Raw genomic sequence first — 22,661 nt, forward strand, 5'->3', positions numbered from 1 at the left:
CACTGACTTGCCCCCTAGTTTGCATAATGAATATACTAATGTGTGTATTTGAAAAAAAGTAAGTCACTTAATCAAAATGGCGGCGCCTGGAGTGCCTGCGCACTTTCTCTTATCTGTTAGTGCCTATTATCTTCCTGTGTTTCAAAGAAAAAAATCACCATCAATATGGCGCCGTTGGATGCGCCTGCACATTAGCATCTATTGTGTTCCGATAGATGCTACTGCGCAAGCGCCGCCACCGGCTCCTTGTTGCTTCAGCCAAAAAATGAGCACCACATACACCAACCCCGCCTTAGAACATGAGCATATCTGTAACACAAAACTGAAAATAAAGATTAAGAAACAACAACAAGACGGATTTCATCAACCAAGGTATCATTTTATTCAGTATCACGGCGCCGACCTGACACTGTGTGTAGATTACTAAGCACAATGCTGCTGACAGGTTCCCTTTAATCATAGTAGCCAGCAGACTAACAATAACATGTCAATTATATTACACAGTGGGTTCTATAAAGAACTACATTTAAAGACTATTCCAGATGCATTTTTGTTCATGTCTTCTACCAAAAAAAGAACAATGATCAAAAAGTTGTATGTACTAAAAAATGGTACCAGTAAAAATAAGCCCTTATACAGCCCAAGCTATCGAAAAATAAAAAAAGTTATGTGTCAGAATATGGTGACTAACAGAATGAGATTTTTTTTTCTACAAAGTATTTCTTGTGCAAAAGTAGAAAAACATAAAAAAACCTAAATATTTGGTATTGTGTGATTGTATCAACCTCAAAGAAAAAAAGACAACTTGACAATTATATTGAACAGTTATTGGTGTTTAAAAATAAACAAAAAATAGCATTTCTGTTTGTGAGGATCTGAAGTTGTTGGTTATAATAACACCTAAGTAGGTTAATGATTAAACTATTTTATTTTCTATGTCCATGGTCTTATAGCAACTCCAGGTAGGTGGCCACAATGCAATGCTCCCAGTCTAAAAGATCCCAACCCGGGGCTGGTAGTTCCACTGACCCCCGTGCCATGCGATACCCACGGTCTCCCAACTTTTGTTTGGCTCACAGCTTTTGCATCTCCCATGAGTATAGTCTGTAGTCACAGTACATGCTTCTCCAGCAATGAACAATGGATACAATGACCATAGCACGTTCATCCAGCTCCAGTCGGCAACCACATATAGTACAGTCCCAGCAAGTACACAAGATGCTGCAAATGACTCACCCTTCCGCTGGCTCACAGGGAATTAGAACTTCTGCGACTTCAGGGCATTCTTAGCCAACTACCCCAAACAAGTAGCTCCCCCGCTTTTGCTGGGTACCCATAGAGAGGAGGTAGTGGCAACTTAGAAGGCTGACGGAGCACTGTGAGATATGTGGCCAGGTGACCTGATTATCCCAATATGGGTTCTCCAAACGTCTTTGTGGGTTCAGTGATGGGCACTGGAGCAGATTTGTATTCCACTAGATGGAGCCATGGTTCCTTGGACTGATCTTGTAGAGTCTCTGTAGAGGATGCCCCCTTTTTATATTCCTCAGCTCTCGTTGAGGGTATTTTCCCACGAGATTGGGTAAGGGACGGAAGTAATCCCTCATTGTTCAATTAACCTGTATTTTTGTCCTTCAAGGTGTGTAAACCAGTAAACCACAGGGGGATGATACAATATGTAATCAGCAGGCATTCCACAGATTAACATACAAGAGTCAACTTACGCAAAAATAAGCCCTCTTGCAACTCCATTGAAGGAAAATTGAGAGACACAAAATATGGAAATCCAAATTATTTTTTCTGAGAGTGCATTATTGGTCGAAAAGCAATAAAAAATAAAATAAAACTATAGAAATTTGTTATCAACATTTTTAAACTCGCTTCAAAATAACGTTTTACTTTATTTGTACAGCACAGCAAATAGTGTAAAATTTTAAACCAAAACCAACAGTTATTTTCTTTATATTCCTACATGTAAAGAGTTAATAAAAATGTGCTAATCAGTTATATGTACCCTAAAATGATGCCACTTGGAATAAAACAAGCTGGAATGTAATAATAAAAAGTGAAAAAAAATGGCACAAAGGGCAAAACTGGCTGTGATGCGGAAAAGTTAATTATTCACACTCTTAGGTATTTTTACCAATTATGCATCAAAGTAAAATTCTTACCATTGCTTAAGTTAAAGAATTTGGTGACATATTTGTTTGATCTCCTATGGAGAATAAAAAACATTGGTGTGGTTAAAATTGTTTTTTTTATTTTTTTTTACTCCTCTGTATTTCTGCAGATTCTCTTCTGGCTTCAGCAAGGAATGGGCAGATAAATGTCAATTAGTCACTAATTGCGCCTGCCCGCTCCATTCACACTGTTCTGATTTCCAATTTCAGGCATCAGGACTGTGTAGGGATCATCTCGGGCTGCTGCCTCCCGTATAATGCTCTCGCTGGGAAACAGTAATCTGAATCGACAGACACATTTTGTGCCTTGACCACCCCATGTATCTTGTTAGCAGCTGAAATACGACCTATTGATTGTGTTACATGAGAATGTGCATTGTCTTTTTCAACAGATTTGCCACAGATTTCACATTGTACCTTACACTGGGTGAAATCTACTGTGAAAATATGCAGAACAGATTAACATGCTTGGGATGTAAAAGGAATTTGTCACCAGTTTTTTGCTACCCCATCTTGAGAGTAGCATGATGTATGGACCGAGACCCGGATTCCAGAGATGTAGCACTCAATTTACTGGTTGTTGCAGTTTTAATAAACACACAACTTATTGTCAGTTTTCTGTGTACACTGTGCATAGGCAGAATGCTGCCAATCAGTGATGGTGTCATTTTTATACAGGGCTTATGAATGTGGAGGACTACATGGCAGCAGTTTTACTATTTCTCTAGTGATAATTTTCTGATGACAGCCCAGTAAGTGACAAATCGCTGGAATCAAAGTCTCCTTCTCTACATTATTCGGCTCTTAGTGTAGTAGGCGCAGGAGACATCATCCACATAGCTAGGCGAAATCTTGTGCCTGCACTCGTTGCTTTGCCCTACTGTGCCAGAGCCTAAAATATAAGGGTACATGCACCGTTATGTTTTAGGCCTGCAGTAGGGCAGAGCAAAGTGCGCAGGACCGAGCCGATCATGTTTTTGTGCAGGTGAGAGTTTTCGCCTGGCTATGTGGATTACACAGGAGGCGTCATGATCATAAAAATCAATCACAGCAGAAGGATGGCGAACAGCAGCTGGGCGAAGGGATAGACGCCGTAAAGCCGGGGTCACACTTGCGTGTGCAATGCGAGAAACTCGTGTGAGTCTCTTGCATCAATACCCGACAGTGCCTCCGGCATGCAGCCGAACATTCTGGTCCCGATTGCCGGCAGCAGTGCCAGGTATTGATGCAAATCGCTTCTTATGGAACTTATTTTTTGGACTTACATGCGCTGCTTGACATAATACACAATCCAGTTATATTAAAAGATCAATCATTTATTCCCATTTTACCCAACGCGTTTCGAAGTGGAAAACACTTCTTCAGGGGATGAAAAATATATTAAGAATATTTGTCATCCCCTGAAGAAGTGTTTTCCACTTCAAAACGCGTTGGGTAAAATGGGAATAAATGATTGATCTTTTAATATAACTGGATTGTGTATTATGTCAAGCAGCGCATGTAAGTCCAAAAAATAAGTTCCATAAGAAGCGATTTACTGGCGGTCACTTGTCTGACCATTTGGACGTGCAGCAGCTGACGATTTCTATATGCCTCATCTCTCCTTTAGCGGGTGAGTGGATTTTATATATCTTTATACCATTGTCATCAGATAAGACCCTATTGCGCTTCTTTGTTCCTATAGTGTATTTTATTGAGGTATTGATGCTTGAGTTTCTCGCATTGTACTCGCAAGTGTGACCCGACCTAACAAGGATGCCGACCGGACCAGATGATTAGGATTTACACAGAGTGCAGGAGAATTACAAAAGGTTTTTATAGAGTATAAAGGGGGAGTCAGGAGGTTATATATCCCTTTACGGAATGCAGCACAGGCACTGATTACGGTGCTAGTCTTAGTTTAGACATGAAAAAATTGGTGACAGGTTCCCTTTATCACAAAGAACTTTTAATACCATATTTTTCACACTATAAGATGCACTTTTTTCCCCAAAAATTTGTGAATAAAATGGGGGTGCGTCTTATAGTCGAAATGTACTTACAATTAGCGCGGTGACAGCAGGAGTCGCATGATTCTTCTGGTGGTCCGACTCTGCAGGGTTTTAATCTCACTCCCATCCTAGACTGGTGAAGCTGGTGTGGCAGGTTCGGTGGTGCTCGGTGGTGTGGGGGCTATGGCGACATTTTGTGAAAGCCCAGAGTCCCCACACTTCCAATGCCTCGATGCTGTGGCCTCTGGGAAAATAACCGCTGGAGGCGGTGCATGCACAGATTGAGATCTCAGCACCCGAGCTGAATTGAAGACTGTAAAACAGACCCCCATTTGACGCATTAATCTTTTTATCTCATTTTCCTTCTGAAAATTTGGGGTGTGTCTTATGGTCCGAAAAATGCGGTACTTTATATGTCATGTGATATTAATATCGGTAAACTTGCATTTCTTACTTTGTGCTTTTACACAGAGTATACATTACCACATAGCAAGAAAAGAAACACTGATTGGAGAAGTGAATGAAAGCAATGTACCTCATCACAGTACCGTCAACATCACCAGAAATGGCAAAACGTGTATACTGTTTGGAGTCAAGAGAATAATAATCAGATTTAAGAATAAAACTCGCCTGGACCTGACAAACACAAATGTCAGCCTGTCTGACAATGTGGATGTAGAGAAATCAAACTGCAATGAAGACAATTCCACGTAAGCAAGAATGGATTTAGATTTCATAAATTGTACCTGCTGTTGCTTGATGAATTGAAGCATTGTGTCCATAATGTACAACATCCCTGTCCCCCGAGGTTGTGAGATCATCCGGACTGGACTTTCTTCTACTGTGTCCCTTCTGTACATGGTGTCTGTACTTCCCACTCTTCAATCAAGCTTGCATTTGCTTTGCAATGCTGACATTTATTCCTGGTATCCAGAAATGGCCTCAAGGTGTTTTATTCTATCACACTGTTGTCTTTCTGTACATGTCTTGTAATGTCATAGAAGCAGCAAGGCCGTATTTGGCCTTCATGCTGCCCTAGGCACTTTTCATGATCGTGCCCCTTACTGACGTCACACATTGAGTCTGTGCACACGACATCTATTTAAGGCAGATCTACACACTAAAACGCTTTAAAAAGCCCTAATCAAACACTAAAAGAATGAACGTCTGCACTTGCTGCGCACAGTTTCAGTCTTTTTTTGCGTTTTTTTAACACCTTCAGCTTATCAAAGTCATCAAGAGATCAAAATAGGTGACCTAACTATTGCTTCAGTGAGGAGAGGCCTAGTGACATGCTGTCTGCTCTTTCACCCCTCTTCTTTACTGAAGGTGTTCAAAGGGAAGCCAAGAGCAGACAGGTAGCAGGCATCAGAGCGAGCCTGCAGCCACATTGTGTGCACCCACGCTGACACTTGGAGCGCGCTGCTGCACTCATCCAATGTCGCTGGTTTCACACTTGTGGTTTTTTTTTACAAATCAGGCAAAATCAGGTTTTTCAGCCAAATCCTGATCCTTTCAGGATCCAGTTTTTGCCCATTCACTTTAATGGTGTCAGGTAAAATCCAGTTACTTCAGGTTGCTTCCTGACACTATTAAAGTGAATGGCCCAAAAAATCGATCTTGAAAGGATCAGGATTTGGCTGAAAAACCTGATTTTGCCTGACTTGAAAAAAAAACACAAGTGTGAAACCAGCCTCAGTGAGTAAGCGCAGACTTGCAAGCTGATTTTAGACAGCTAATAATAGCACATATGCTATTATTGGTCACTATGTGGTGGTAATATGTAGTCTAGTCATGGTGTGGTGGTATTTGTTCCTTGTATGTGATATTTTTGGTCACCATGTGGTGGTAATATGTGGTCTGGTCATGGTGTGGTGGCATTTGTTCCTTGTATGTGGTATTATTCAGGCAGTGTGGTGGTATTATGTTGTATGGTCATGGTGTGGTGGTATTTAGTCCTTATATGTGGTATTATTCGGTCACTGTGGTGGTAATATGTGGTCTGGACATGATGTGGCGGTATTTGTTCCTTGTATGTGATATTATAGGTCACTATGTGGTGGTAATATCATGTTATCCGGCCATGGTGTGGCGGTATTTGTTCCTTGCATGTTCTATTATTTGGTCACTTACAAGGAACAAATACTGCCACACCATTGCCGGACAACATATTACCACCACATAGTGACCTATAATATCACATACAAGGAACAAATCCCCCCACATCATGTCCATACCACATATTACCACCACAGTGACCAAATAATATCACATGCAAGCAATAAATACCACCCGACCATGACCAGACCACATATTACCAGCCACCGTGCCTAAATAATACCACATAAAAGGAACAAATACCACCAGACCATTCCCAGACTGCATATTACCATCACATGGTGACCAATAATACAGTGCCGTGCAAATTAATTGGGACAAAGCAAGCATTTTTTTAAGTAAAATCGTAAGTTGGTTACCAGTCAGTGATTCAAACCAGTTTTAACTGCTTTGAACAGGTGTGAGTGCCTGTTCAAAGCAGTTAAAGCTGGTTTGAATCACTGACTGGTAACCAAGTTACGATTTTACTTAAAAAAATGCTTGCTTTGTCCCAATTAATTTGCACAGCACTGTACCACATACAAGGAACAAATACCTCCACACCATGACCAGGCCATATATTACCACCACATAGACATCAAATAATAGCACATACAAGGAACAAATACCGCCACACCATGGCTGGACAACATATTACCACCACATAGTAACTGAATACTGCAATACTGATCATTAATAAAAAAAAAAAACAACACAATACTAATATTACCATAAGTGCCATTATACACAGGAGATCTGTAGTTAGTATGTATTGTCTGTGTACAGGTAATACAGTGATCACAGGTGACATTATACCCAGGAGCTCTTTATATAGTGTCAGTGTAAAGGTAATGCAATGATCACCAGTGACATTATACACAGGAGCTCGGTGTATATAGTGTATAGTGTAAAGGAAATACAGTGATCACTGGTGACATTGTACACAGGAGCTCGGTATATAGTATGCAGTGTATAGTGTAAGTGTACAGGTAACACAATGACTCACCAGTGACGTCTCTAGGTGACGTCCATCTTTGCTTTTTATCTTCATCCGGCTAAGGCCCGTCTTTGCAGGAAATATCACAGTTATCTAGAGCACCGCTTGCAGAAGACATTACTTAATTTTTTCCCAAATTCTATACTACACCAGATGAAGAAAAAAAGGCGACAGTGTCGCTCTGCACAATAACAGGACTACCACCCCCGTTAAAACGGTATCCTCAAAAAATAAAATAAATACATCACTGCAGTCATAATAATCCTTGCCCCCGTGTGTCTCATTCCTGGCTCCAGCCATTTGTTCTCCCATCTTGCCCTCATGAGTATCCATTCTGCACCCATGTGATGTCCCATCCTGACCCATATAATATCCTCATCCTGCCCCATCTGTCTCCATTGTATCCATCCTGCCCCATGATCCTGTATCATCTGTCTCCAGCCTGCCCCATGATCCTGCCCAATGTGTCTCCATCCTGCCCCATGATCCTGCCGCATCTGTCTACATCCTGCCCCATGATCCTGCTCCATCTGTCTCCATCCTGCCTCATGATCCTGCCCCATCTGTCTCCATTCTGTACCATGATCCTGTCCCATCTGTCTCCATCCTGCCCTCTGTGTCTACATCCTGCCCCGTGTCTTCCATCCTGCCCCCAAGTCTCCCGTCCTGCCCTCGTGCCTCACATACTGCCCCTGTGTCTCCCATCCTGCCCGTGTCTCCCATCCTGCCCCTGTGTCTCCCTTCATGCCCCCATGTCTCCCATCATGCCCCCGTGTCTCCTATCATGCCCCTGTGCCTCCCATCCTGCCCCCGTGTCTGCCATCATGTCCCTGTGCCTCACATCCTTTCCCCATGCCTCCCATCATGCTTCCATGCCTCACATCCTACCCCCGTGTCTCAATTCTCCATTGAGCCGTGCAGCAGCAGCGTGGGTGGGTGGGAGATGTTTACTTACTGCTCTGCAACTGTGAGTCCCAGCAAGGTGTGTCCCAGGGAGAGGGGGCACTGCCGCTGCGCCTCAACCCCGGTAACAGTCACCTTCCATGCACCATGCACAACACAGCAGGGATTACAGGGAGAGTCGGCACCATGTTATCTGAATGCAGGGGACGGCGCCGGCACAATGCCGCCACCCCTGTCTTCAGGGACTCACTACCACCTGAGGCAAAGTGCTCAACTTGCCTCATTATAGGTGCACCCCTGCTCGCCCTCTACAGCAGTGACAGCGCGGGATCCGAGACCCCTACAGCAGCTGGAAGACTGAGCTAGGTGGGCGGGGCGATCATGGACTAAAAAAAATAAAAAATTCCTTGCCGCCCCCCCCACATCCTGGAGCCCTAGGCAAGTGCCCCCAAGTGCCTAGTGGCAAATATGGCCCTGAAAAGCAGTTAATATGGATCAAATAATGATTCAAATTTTGAATGAAAATATTTATATTGTAACTATTTTCTTGTTGAATCATCATCAGTATGAAGCTTCCTTCAGGCATCAATGATTTTTCTTCTGTTTTTTTTCTATCAGAGTGTCAGCAGTGTTTGGTCAATGTATCAATTTTTACCATCAGAGTTTCATTAGTTTTTCCTGAACGAAAAAAAATGATGGAGGTTTTTGAACCACTTCCGATTGAACAATCTATTAAAAACTGATGGCACATTGATAGCATTCGAGTGCTGTCCAGTTTTTTAAACCGATCTATAGAGTTTGATCTTACACTCAATACTGGACAAGTCTCTTTGCTTTTGTGCAGCCCACTTGGTCTAAGAAAAAAATGAGACATGTGAAATACCCCATAGAATATCAATAGGTTTGAGTGCTATCTGTGAGAAAAACTGACATGTGAAGTCTAGGTCCCTAAGGTCTCTTTCACACATCAGTCTTTTGCCGTCAGGCGCGATCCGGCGTCACGCCAGAGAGCCGGATCCGTCAAATGTTATGTAAAACCGGATGTGACGGATCCGGTTTCCTGCCAGATCCGTCTTGCGCATCCGACCAAAAACCGGATACGTCGCATCCGTTTCATCCGTTTTTTTATCCGTTTTTCTACGGATTTCGACGGATCCGGTTTTTAAAACGCCCTACAAACCTGATTGACTAATGAAAACCTATATATACAGTGTTCCTACAGCCCATCTTTGACAGGTTGTAGAGGAGAAAGTGCAGGTTGGAGAGAAGAGCAAGTGACTGGCGAAGATGATGTTGTGATAGGAAATATTTTGAAGAATTTGGTGGATTTTACAGCGGAGGCGAATCGTTTGAGGGTGATTGTTCTGGAGAAGGAGAGAGCGAGACAGCAGCGCATCATGCATCAGCGACGTCGATGCCGTTTGTGGATCCACCCCATCACAGCCAAGAGAATGACGCGTGTGGTGTATTCTACACTCTGCATGGACCTTAGACGAAACCCAGAGAAATTTTTTTTGCATATGTTCGGATGCAAATGGAGAATTTTGATTACTTGGTGGAGCGCATTGCACACCTCATAAGAAGATCGGACACCTATTGCCGCTTCTCCAGTTCACGGACAGAGCGTCTGATGGTGACTCTAAGGTAAGACACATTTATTGGATATGCTCGCATCAGAGCACACTTTAACTGTAATGTTGTTGGTGGTAGTTTGTATCTCCAAGTGTTATAGCTGAGTTTTGGTTTGATATGCTGTGATTTTGAACTAATTTTTTTTTTTTTAAATTCCCCCCAGATTCCTTGCAACTGGAGAATCCCTTTCGTCACTCCATTTCCAATACAGACTTGGGATTTCCACCATATCTGGAATAGTGAAGCACACATGCTGTGCACTGTGGGACTCTTTAGTTGATGAGTTTGTACCAGAGCCCACAACAGAGAGGTGGATTGAAATTGCTGACAAGTTTCTCTTGATATGTCAGTTTCCGAATTGCTTGGGCACTGTGGACGGGAAACATATCCGCATTGTAAAGCCAGCAGGATCGGGATCGGAATATTTTAATTACAAGAAATATTTTTCCATTGTCCTCATGGCCATCGCTGATGCAGAATACAAATTTATTGCTGTTGATATTGGGGCCTATGGCCGCTCCAATGACTCTCAAGTTTTCAAATTGTCTGCCATGGGGCGTAGACTGTATGGAAACACCTTCCAGTTCCCACCCCCAAGACCGCTGCCGCAAACATCTGGCCCACCTATGCCTTTTGTATGTGTAGGGGATGAAGCCTTCCAGCTGTCACAACACCTTTTGAAACCGTACTCTAGCAGAGGATTGACAACAACAAAACGCATTTTTAATTACCGCCTCACAAGAGCAAGAAGAATGGTGGAATGCGCCTTTGGTATTCTGACAGCCAAATGGCGTGTCCTATTGACTGCGATCAACCTCAAGACTGAAACTGTGGACGAGGTGATCAAAGCTTGCGTGGTCCTGCACAATTTTGTTATGTGCAAGGAACCCATTTCCATTGAGGACACCTCTGAAGAAACCACCTTGCAAGATTACCATGACATTACCACTAGAAGTTCTGTGACGGTTTCACGAATGAGGGCCAATTTTGCACAATACTTTGTCACCTCAAGGTAGAATACGCTGGCAGGATGACAGAGTTTGATAAATTTCTGCCCTTAACCAAAGTCGTGTACCTTCTGTACCAACAGTATACCTTTGCCAACCAAAGTTGGCTATCTTGTTGTGGTTTGACAATTTTTACCTTTTGGCCACACTTGTGTACCTGGTTGTGTTTTAGGCAAAGTATTTCACCTTTTAACAAAAGTTGTGTACATTGTTAGGGAATCCTCAACAAGATACACAACTTTTGCTAAAAGGTGAAATACTAGCCTTAGGCTGTGTGCCCACGTAGCGATTGTTAAGCGTTTTTGCCGCGATTTTCGGCGCGAAAGCATTTAAAAATCGTGTACAGAACGCCCCCCCATGCATTCCTATGGCATTCCGCACATGCTGTGCTAATGCTGCGCTTTTTTCCGCGGCGGAATCGCATTGCGGAAAAAATCGCAGCATGCTCATTCTTTTGTGCGGAATCGCAAAGAATTGCAGTGATTCCGCACTCATAGGAATGCATGAGAATCGCTTACTTTCCGCATGTGGCTATGCCCACCATGCGGGAAATTAAGCGTCTCATGTGCGGTTGGTACCCACGGTGTGGAGGAGAGGAGACTGTCCTCCAGGCCCTGGGTACCATACCCCTGTAAAAAAAAGAATAAAAAAAAAAAATCGGGGTATATTTACCTTCCGGGGTCCCGCGCTGCATTCCCGGCCTAAGCGTTCCCAGTAATGCCTTGCGGCACGGTCCAGTGATGACGAGGTCTCGCGAGATCGCTATAGCAACGCGAGACTACGTCATCACAGGTCTCGCAAGGCATTAATGGGAACGCTGTGGGCTGGGAATGCAGCGCGGGACGCCGGAAGGTAAATATACACCGATTTTTTTAATTTTTTTTAGCATTTTAACATTCTATCTTTCACTATTGAGGCCGCATAGGCGGCCTCAATAGTAAAAACCTGGTCACACTTGTCAAACACTATGTTTGACGAGTGTGACCAACCTGTCAATCACTTTCCAAGCGATGCTTCAAATCGCTTGGAAAGTGCTTGAATATCGCACACGAAAATCGCGGCAAAATCGCGATCATAATCGCGGTGAAATCGCGCGCGATTTCTGGGAAGGAGTCCGGTTTTTGGTGTGCGTTTTAACATGCACCGTGGGCACATAGCCTAAGGCTGGTTTCACACTTGCGTTTTTTTTGCGCTGTATTTTAGCGCTAAAAAACGCATGCGCTTTTTTTCCCTATATTTTGCATGGGATGCGCTTATGTGCGCATACACATGCGTTTGTATGCGTTTTTCCGCGCATGCGTTTTTTGTGGTGTGCGCTCGGGTGCACAAAATGCATCCTGTTGCATTTTTTGGGCGTCCGACTTGCCTCAAAAAAACGCATGCGCGCGCAATGCGTTTTTTTACAGCAAGACACCCATTATAAGTCTATGGGTGCGTATATGTGCGCATTGGCATGCGCATGCGGTTTTTTGCTTACCATTGGTTATACAATGGAAATTAGGTGTTTGGGTTAGAGTTAGGGTTAGTTAAGGGGGGTTAGGGTTTGGGTTAGGGTTAGTAGGGTTTTGTTAAGGGTTAGGGTTAGGGTTAGTATGGTTTGGTTAAGGGTTAGGGTCAGGGTTAGGGTTAATATGGTTGGGTTAGGGTTAGGGTCAGGGTTAGGGTTAGTATGGTTTGGTTAAGGGTTAGGGTCAGGGTTAGGGTTAGTATGGTTTGGTTAAGGGTTAGGGTCAGGGTTAGGGTTAGTATGGTTTGGTTAAGGGTTAGGCTTAGGGTTAGGGTATGGTTTGGTTAAGGGTTAGGGTTAGTAAAGTCATGGTTTAGGTTAGTGTGAGGGGCCAACTAATGTTGGAAAAACACGCAAACGCGGTAAAAACGCACTAAAAACGCATACAAACGCATAAAAATGCTGCGTTTTTTTCATGCATGCGCATAAAAATGCTTGAAAAAAACGCAGCATTTGTTGTGCGTTTTTTCAATGTGTTTTTTTGCGGGAAAAGCGCGCTGCAAAAAAAAGCAAGTGTGAAAGTAGCCTAAAACACAACCAGGTACACAACTGTGGCCAGAAGGTAAAATTTATTTACCTTTTACCCAAAGTTATGTACCTTTTGTTAAAACATATTTCGTCGCAGAAATAAATGACAGACAACAAGTGTAAAACAAATATTAAACTTTTATTGAATATTTTTTACTGTTTGTGAATTTGAAGAAAAACTTTTTTAATAAAGCTTTACAACCAGAAAAATTTTAATTTGTATTTTGGGCACAAAAGCACAAATTAGTGTAGGGTGGGGTGGAAATACTGCTGGAGGGGGCTGCGGGACACTTCGACACTGGGAGTGTTGAGAGAGGACTGGGATGGTGGTGGCAAAGGAACAGTTAGAGGTGAAGGTGTGGAAAAAGCAATAGAATGGGTGGACATGTGGGAGGCAGAACAGGTGGTGAGTGGTGCAGTGGAGGGTTGAGCAGGGACTGGAGTAGCAGATGATGTGGTTGAGAAGTGGTACGGGGAAGGAGTGTGGTACGGGGCAGGAGTTTGGTACGGGGAAGGTTGCTGGAAGTGGGGAGTTTGCTGATACTGGGGAGGTTGCTGGTACTGGGGAGGTGGCTGGTATGGAATAGGAGGGGGAGGAGGGATAGTGGCTGGAGGTGGTGCAGGTGGAGGAACTACTGTGGTGGTGGGAGGAGGAGGTTGGGAGGTAACCTGCAGTAGAGCACCGTTGCAGGAATGCATTACATGCATCTGCTGGCTAGGAGAGAGCGTTTCCATGCGCTCCACAACAGACCTGAAAAGGTGTGGTTTGGCAAAGATCTTGCTTCTGAATGCATGGTTTTGCATGGTATCCGGCGGTTCCGGCTTTTTCGCCGGAGACAAAAAACGTTACAGCTGCCATTTTTCCCAGACACCGGATTGAGACATATTGCTGGATCCGGTCAAAACCGGAACAACCGCATGGCCATCCGGCACTAATACAAGTCAATGGGGGAAACCGGATCCGGCATTGCATTTCGCCGGATCCGGTTTTTGAAAAAAAAGCTGGATCGCGCCTGACGGCAAAAACTGATGTGTGAAAGAGGCCTTAGTCTATGTTCTCACACTGTACATGATGTTTGACTGTCCTTTTCATATGTCTTTTTTAATTTAAATAGAACTTAGTATTAATCTTGGTAATTTAGCCATTTTATTCCTCCAGTGTTAAACTAATCTGTTTGTCTCTATTTGACAAGCTTTCCTCTGATAACCATGGATCTGTAATTATTTTAGTACAACATATATGTCTAAAAATGACTGATTTTTTTCTTTTTACATATATCATATATACTCTGTCGGCGGCATGGACCTTGACTATGATAGGTGAAGAAATATGTTTTAACCCACTGTCACGAATGTACCATGTCCTTCTGAGACCTTCTGGGGTGTCTGGGATCAGAAGATCACAGCGATTGGCAGATCGCAGGTCCTCTTTGGAGTCCACTTGGCAATTAACTTGAGTGGAGCGGAATGACTAGCACCTGTTGTGGAATGCGTTAAAAGTTCTTTTTTTTTTATCCTGCGGGGATTCCATATGGCTCTAATCTCAGCTGCTGCATCTTGCTGCCACTCCCTTCCATTATTTAGACTCACTCCTAGCTCTCTCCTATGCCAGTTATAGGTTTTTGCTGAACTCCCTGGAGAAGTTGTTCCACTTAAAGCTGTGGAGTTCCATTTGCTATTTGATTTTTCCCTATTTGTCTCCCTCCCTGAGTTTTCTTACCATAGTGGTGAGACTAATGTCTTGCTGCCCTACTCATTAGTCAGGGTTAGATCAGGGCTAGCCAGGGCTTAGGCATGTGATCATGCACAGGGAGAAGGACCTGCCTAGGGCATTAGGGAGCGCAGGGTTCAGTCTCAGGTGAGTGTCTCCCTCCTCCCCTCTCTCTATTGTCAGGGCTTCCTTTACCTTTTTCCTGAGGTTTTTCCCCTCTTTTGCACCGCACAGCAGGCATTCCCTTGCCCCAGTGTGATACCCACATTGTACTGACTGAGGAGATGTCCAGCTTCATCCTCCTTCTCCTTCAGTCTAACAGTTTTGTAGCAGTGCACAAAAGCTGACTGCGCCCAACTGAAAAACAAATAAACATTCAGGAGGATGAACTTGGAGATTTTATTATTATTATTTATTTATTTATTTATATAGCACCATTGATTCCATGGTGCTGTACATAAGGAGGGGTTAGGCTAGTTTCACACTAGCGTTTTTTAGCGCTGGGCTTTGTGCGCAATAGAGTCACATACAAAAAACGCATCATGCGTTTTGCATGCGTTTGCTTTTTTTAGGCGCATGCATTTTAACAAGTTTCTAGCCATGTTAACTCAAAGCAGGCGTGCGCATGGATATGCGCACGCCTGCGTTTCCATAGACTGTAATGTGATTTTTTTGCGCTTTCCGTGCGCAAGCTTGCGCATGCGTTCTTTTTAGACAAGTCGGACGAACAAAAAATGCAACAGGTTGTGTCCGGCGCGCCTAGGCGCACACTACAAAAAAATGCATGCGCACAAAAATGCATACGAACGCGTGCATATGCTAGACCATGCACCCCCATGTCAAAGATAGGGGTGCAGGACGCATGCGCATGGACGCGCACGAAGCACAGCTCTAAAAAACGCTAGTGTGAAACCAGCCTTACATACAAATTACAGATATCACTTACAGTAAGCAAACTAACAATGACAGACTGATACAGAGGGGAGAGGACCCTGCCCTTTCGGGCTTACATGCTACAGGATGGAGGGGAAGGAGAGGGAGACAGTAGGTTAGGGTAGGGTAGGAGATAACCCCTTTGTGATTCAATGAGGAAAATATATAATTCTTCACAGATCACAGCCTTGCTTCTGGCCACAGACATGGGTATGTATGATACAGCTGTCAGATGAGATGTTGGTGAGCTGTATGTCTTCAGTCTCTCTTGACATGTGACTAGGACTGACTGCAGTTTGAATTATATCAAGACCATTTTATCTCATTTTTGAATAATCCCTTAAACTGTTACATCATATGAGTAATCAAGTGAAGTGTCTTAGAAATGCACATAGTGGTGTTTGCTCTTGTATTGAAATTGCTAGTAGATTTCGTTACGTCATACCTTATGATTTGTAACTAGGCCATAGTGTAAGCTTTCATTGTTTTTTTGCAAGCCAAAACCAATATATGCACATAAACACAGAAAAATCTAATGGAAAGATTCACAGCTCTTCTCTATTTTGGAGATATGCCTCGTTTTGGTTTGCAAATACTGATGACATACTGAGCAAATACTGCCATTTGAAAAAAGCCTTACTCTTTTTAGCCTTTGTTACACATTTTTATACAGTCTTGACAGATAATTACACCAGTAGTCATCAAAGTTTTTTCTTGTAATAGTTTTAATAAGCATTGGGTATGAAATAGAGGGCCTGGTGGTGCTGCCACCTCAGTGCTCTTCCTGTGACAGTGGTGGGGGCGAGGTTTGACTACCTTGCATCAGATTTACTAGTCCTCTAGTGATAATCTCCTGCTGATAAACCATTGATTTTATCAAAACTACAGCAAGCAGCCCAATAAATGACTCATCACTGGAATCAAATATCATATAAAGGTATTCAAAGTTAGTAGATGCTGGTCACCTATTTGCTGCTCTCACCTATTCGCCAGAACAGACAGTGGCTGTATATGCAAAGTGTGTCTGTATCTGGGGGACATACAACATCATTGTCTTATATACATAGGGCCCGATTCATTAATGCATTTTCGCTTGTTTTTTGTCTATTTTTTGTGTTTTTCACTTATTTTACTTTTTTCTAATTTGTACCTTTTTAACGTCTATTTTATGTATTTTATGTGTGTTCTCCTGTTTTCTTTTTTTTATTTTTGCCACTGTGGGCAGAGTTTAGGGTTTCCAGATGTTTCCACCTGATTGATCATTAGCAACTTTTCAAAAAAATCACTAAATTTGTAGCAAATGTTCTTTCATCTTCACCCCCGAAGTGATTTTATACATGCCACAAAGGTGGTCCAGTTTTTGTGCCACTTTTCAAATTGGTCAGCTGTTTGCGCTAAAACAAATCACAAAAAAGGTACAAGACAAAAATAAGATCATTTTTGATTTTGAGTCAAATTCATGAATGGAAAGCCCATCAATTAGAGCGGGGGCTGCATGGGCTCGTGGCACTTAGGGTAAATGGATGATACGTAGGGATATTGTTCGGAATATGCTGTCTGTAACCATTTTGTTTTACTGTAGGTTGCCTTAAGTGTCTCATGAGGTATCCTCATGATTGATCTGGTAAAGGGTTAATAGTCCCTGTTGTCATGTAACAGAAGCAGGTGATCACTCTGATTGGCTGGCCTGGCTGTCTGTCAGCTGTTAATTTGGATTAGTTGGAAAAAGTGTGGGAAGGTGCTCTATTTACACCCGACCCCTTTGTTATTCTTTATTACAGGATGGAGCGTCATCGTTGTCGTCGAGAGGCATTTCTTGAGGAGAAAGTTAGTCGTTTTAAAATTGATCCTTGAGTTTATTGGTCTTTTAAAGTGGACTTGAAATTCTTTGATTTTATGTATTAAATAATTTATTATATAAATTGGATTAATTATACAAGTAACCCTATTAAAAGCCTCTCGGCCATTTCATGCCAGCCTTGGTCCCGCGTATTTTTATTGCCTATTTAGTAAGTAAGGATATTAATAGGGCCTACGATCCCATGTGTGCTCCATTTTGATGACTTTGGTGCAAAAGCCATCAGCAAATAACACATGACAAAAAAAAAAAGAAAAGTGACCTAAATAGATCGGGAATGATGAATCGGACCCAGAGGGATTTCAGTGAGTTTATAGATCACCATTGATCACTGATCATTTGGGGTCCAGCAGCAGGATAGCTTGTGGTCAGCGGATTTTTATCAGCAGTTGGTGGAGATTTGCACAATAGCTCAATTCTTTCTGTTGAAATTGGAATTACTGTTTATAAAAATGTTCTTAGTTTTGTACAGAAAGGCAATTATCTCTGAAGTGGTTCCCTCTAATTACTGGTAATGGCTCACCACCATTAAATATTGTATTTCAGTCATACGCACATTACTTTATTGACTTATGTTTTATTTTCTTCTTTGCAGACTTACTCTAAAGTTTTTCAAGGTTCGACACTTAAAGGGACTTGCCTTAAGGTATGCCATGATTATGTATTCTGGAATTTAATGTAAGCCAATAAATCACTGACTATATACAATGCCACAGCTATTTGTTAACTTCAGTACCTTGGTTGTGGAATAATTTTTGTTAATTTGTGATGTTGCCTAATTTCTAGTGTTGAGCATTCCGATACTGCAAATATCGCGTATCGGCCGATATTCGCTGTATCGGAATTCCGATACCGAGTACCGATATTTTTTCAATATCGGATATCGGAATCGGAAGTTCCCATAATGCAATGAGCCACTGTTGTGGCACTGATTGGCTGCCGAAATGACATCATCATGATGCGCGGTCTGTGCGCAACATGATGCGCCGTCAGTTCGGGCTTTCCGGGGGGTCTGTGCCGACTGCCCGGGGGTCTGTACCGGCCTGCCGGGGGTCTGTACCGGCCTGCCGGGGGTCTGTGCCAGCCTGCTGGGGGTCTGTACCGGCCTGCCGGGGGTCTGTACCGCCCTGCCGGGGGGCTGTGCCGGCCTGCCGGTGGTTTGTGCAGGCTGCGGGGGTCAGTGCAGGCATCGTCGGATGGGACTACAAGTCCCATCGGGCGATGCCTGCTACCATGACGGTGATTGACACATTAGCCAATGATGGGACAGTAGTAGTCCCATCATCCGGCTAATGTGTTGAATGTAAAAAAAAATAATACATGCTACATACATGCAACATACATACATGCTACATACATACTACATATATACTACATGCATGCAACATACATACATACTACATATATGCTATATGCATGCAACATGCATACTACATATATACCACATATATACTACATGCATGCAACATACATATATACTACATGCAACATGCATACTACATACAGTGGGGCAAAAAAGTATTTAGTCAGTCAGCAATAGTGCAAGTTCCACCACTTAAAAAGATGAGAGGCGTCTGTAATTTACATCATAGGTAGACCTCAACTATGGGAGACAAACTGAGAAAAAAAAATCCAGAAAATCACATTGTCTGTTTTTTTTTCATTTTATTTGCATATTATGGTGGAAAATAAGTATTTCGGCAGAAACAAGCAATCAAGATTTCTGGCTCTCACAGACCTGTAACTTCTTCTTTAAGAGTCTCCTCTTTCCTCCACTCATTACCTGTAGTAATGGCACCTGTTTAAACTTGTTATCAGTATAAAAAGACACCTGTGCACACCTCCAAACAGTCTGACTCCAAACTCCACTATGGTGAAGACCAAAGAGCTGTCAAAGGACACCAGAAACAAAATTGTAGCCCTGCACCAGGCTGGGAAGACTGAATCTGCAATAGCCAACCAGCTTGGAGTGAAGAAATCAACTGTGGGAGCAATAATTAGAAAATGGAAGACATACAAGACCACTGATAATCTCCCTCGATCTGGTGCTCCACGCAAAATCCCACCCCGTGGGGTCAGAATGATCACAAGAACGGTGAGCAAAAATCCCAGAACCACGCGGGGGGACCTAGTGAATGAACTGCAGAGAGCTGGGACCAATGTAACAAGGCCTACCATAAGTAACACACTACGCCACCATGGACTCAGATCCTGCAGTGCCAGACGTGTCCCACTGCTTAAGCCTGTACATGTCCGGGCCCGTCTGAAGTTTGCTAGAGAGCATTTGGATGAGCCAGAGGAGTTTTGGGAGAATGTCCTATGGTCTGATGAAACCAAACTGGAACTGTTTGGTAGAAACACAACTTGTCGTGTTTGGAGGAAAAAGAATACTGAGTTGCATCCATCAAACACCATACCTACTGTAATGCATGGTGGTGGAAACATCATGCTTTGGGGCTGTTTCTCTGCAAAGGGGCCAGGACGACTGATCCGGGTACATGAAAGAATGAATGGGGCCATGTATCGTGAGATTTTGAGTGCAAACCTCCTTCCATCATTGATCATCATTGATGATGAAACGTGGCTGGGTCTTTCAACATGACAATGATCCAAAGCACACCGCCAGGGCAACGAAGGAGTGGCTTCGTAAGAAGCATTTCAAGGTCCTGGAGTGGCCTAGCCAGTCTCCAGATCTCAACCCTATAGAAAACCTTTGGAGGGAGTTGAAAGTCCGTGTTGCCAAGCGAAAAGCCAAAAACATCACTGCTCTAGAGGAGATCTGCAGGGAGGAATGGGCCAACATACCAACAACAGTGTGTGGCAACCTTGTGAAGACTTACAGAAAACGTTTGACCTCTGTCATTGCCAACAAAGGATATATCACAAAGTATTGAGATGAAATTTTGTTTCTGACCAAATACTTATTTTCCACCATAATATGCAAATAAAATGAAAAAAAAACAGACAATGTGATTTTCTGGATTTTTTTTTCTCAGTTTGTCTCCCATAGTTGAGGTCTACCTATGATGTAAATTACAGATGCCTCTCATCTTTTTAAGTGGTGGAACTTGCACTATTGCTGACTGACTAAATACTTTTTTGCCCCACTGTATATACTACATGCATGCAACATACATACTACATATATACCACATGCATGCAACATGCATACTACATATATACCACATATATACTACATGCATGCAACATACATATATACCACATATATACTACATGCATGCAACATACATATATACCACATATATACTACATGCATGCAACATACATATATACTACATATATGCTACATGCAACATGCATACTGCATATATACCACATACATGCAACATGCATACTACATATAAACCACATGCATGCAACATACATATATACAACATATATACTACATGCATGCAACATACATACATACAGTAATACATATATACCACATGCATGCAACATGCATACTACATATATACCACATAAACTACATGCATGCAACATACATACATACTACATATATACTGCATGCATACTACATACAGTACATACCACATATATACTACATGCATGCAACATACATATATACTACATGCAACATGCATTCTACATATATACTACATGCATGCAACATACATACAACATATATACCACATGCATGCAACATGCATACTACATATATACCAAATATATACTACATGTATGCAACATACATATATACTACATATATACAACATGCATACTACATATATACTACATGCATGCAACATGCATACTACATATATACCACATGCATGCAACATGCATACTACATATATACCACATTTACTACATGCATGCAACATGCATACTACATATATACTACATGCATGCAACATGCATACTACATATATACCACATATGTACTACATGCATGCAACATACATATATACCACATATATACTACATGCATGCAACATACATATATACTACATATATACTACATGCAACATGCATACTACACATATACCACATGCATGCAACATGCATACTACATATATACCACATATATACTACATGCATGCAACATACTACATATATACCACATGCATGCAACATGCATACTACATACATATATACTACATATATACTACATGCAACATGCATACTACATATATACCACATGCATGCAACATGCATACTACATATATACCACATATATACTACATGCATGCAACATACATACATACTACATATATACCACATGCATGCAACATGCATACTACATATATACCACATGCATGCAACATGCATACTACATATATGCCACATATATACTACATGCATGCAACATGTATACTACATGCATACTACATATACTGTATACCACATATATACTACATGCATGCAACATACATATATACTACATATATACTACAAGCAACATGCATACTACATATATCTACATGCATGCAACATACATACTACATATATACCACATGCATGCAACATGCATACTACATATATACCACATATATACTACATGCATGCAACATACATACATATATACTACATGCATGCAACATGCATACTACATATATACCACATATATACTACATGCATGCAACATACATATATACCACATATATACTACATGCATGCAACATACATATATACCACATATATACTACATGCATGCAACATACAGTACATATATACTACATATATGCTACATGCAACATGCATACTACATATATACCACATGCATGCAACATGCATACTACATATATACCACATATATACTACATGCATACTACATATAAACCACATGCATGCAACATACATATATACTACATGCATGCAACATACATACATACAGTAATACATATATACCACATGCATGCAACATGCATACTACATATATTCCACATATACTACATGCATGCAACATACATATATACTACATGCAACATGCATACTACATATATACTACATGCATGCAACATATATACATACTACATATATACCACATGCATGCAACATGCATACTACATATATACCACATATATACTACATGCATGCAGCATACATACATACAACATATACTACATGCATGCAACATGCATACTACATATATGCCACATATATACTACATGCATGCAACATACATATATACAATATGCATATTACATATATACTACATGCATGCACCATACATACATACTACATATATACCACATATATACTACATGCATACTACATATATACCACATGCATGCAACATACATATATACCACATATATACTACATGCATGCAACATACATATATACTACATAA

General features: G+C 41.9%; 1 protein-coding gene across 1 annotated transcript in view; it reads left to right on the top strand.

Annotated features, from left to right (window-relative positions):
• LOC141095955 (V-type proton ATPase subunit S1-like protein) overlaps window positions 1-22,661 on the top strand; it is a 101,685-nt gene that overhangs the window by 61,903 nt on the left and 17,121 nt on the right. Inside the window, exons 4-5 of the mRNA XM_073582312.1 lie at window positions 4,643-4,881; window positions 17,940-17,990. Coding sequence (XP_073438413.1) covers window positions 4,643-4,881; window positions 17,940-17,990 — 290 coding nt within the window. The remainder of the gene's footprint in view (window positions 1-4,642; window positions 4,882-17,939; window positions 17,991-22,661) is intronic.

The sequence above is a fragment of the Dendrobates tinctorius genome, unplaced genomic scaffold (assembly GCF_039654945.1).
Source record: "Dendrobates tinctorius isolate UK_male_01 unplaced genomic scaffold, ASM3965494v1 ptg000003l, whole genome shotgun sequence".
Taxonomy (NCBI): domain Eukaryota; kingdom Metazoa; phylum Chordata; class Amphibia; order Anura; family Dendrobatidae; genus Dendrobates; species Dendrobates tinctorius.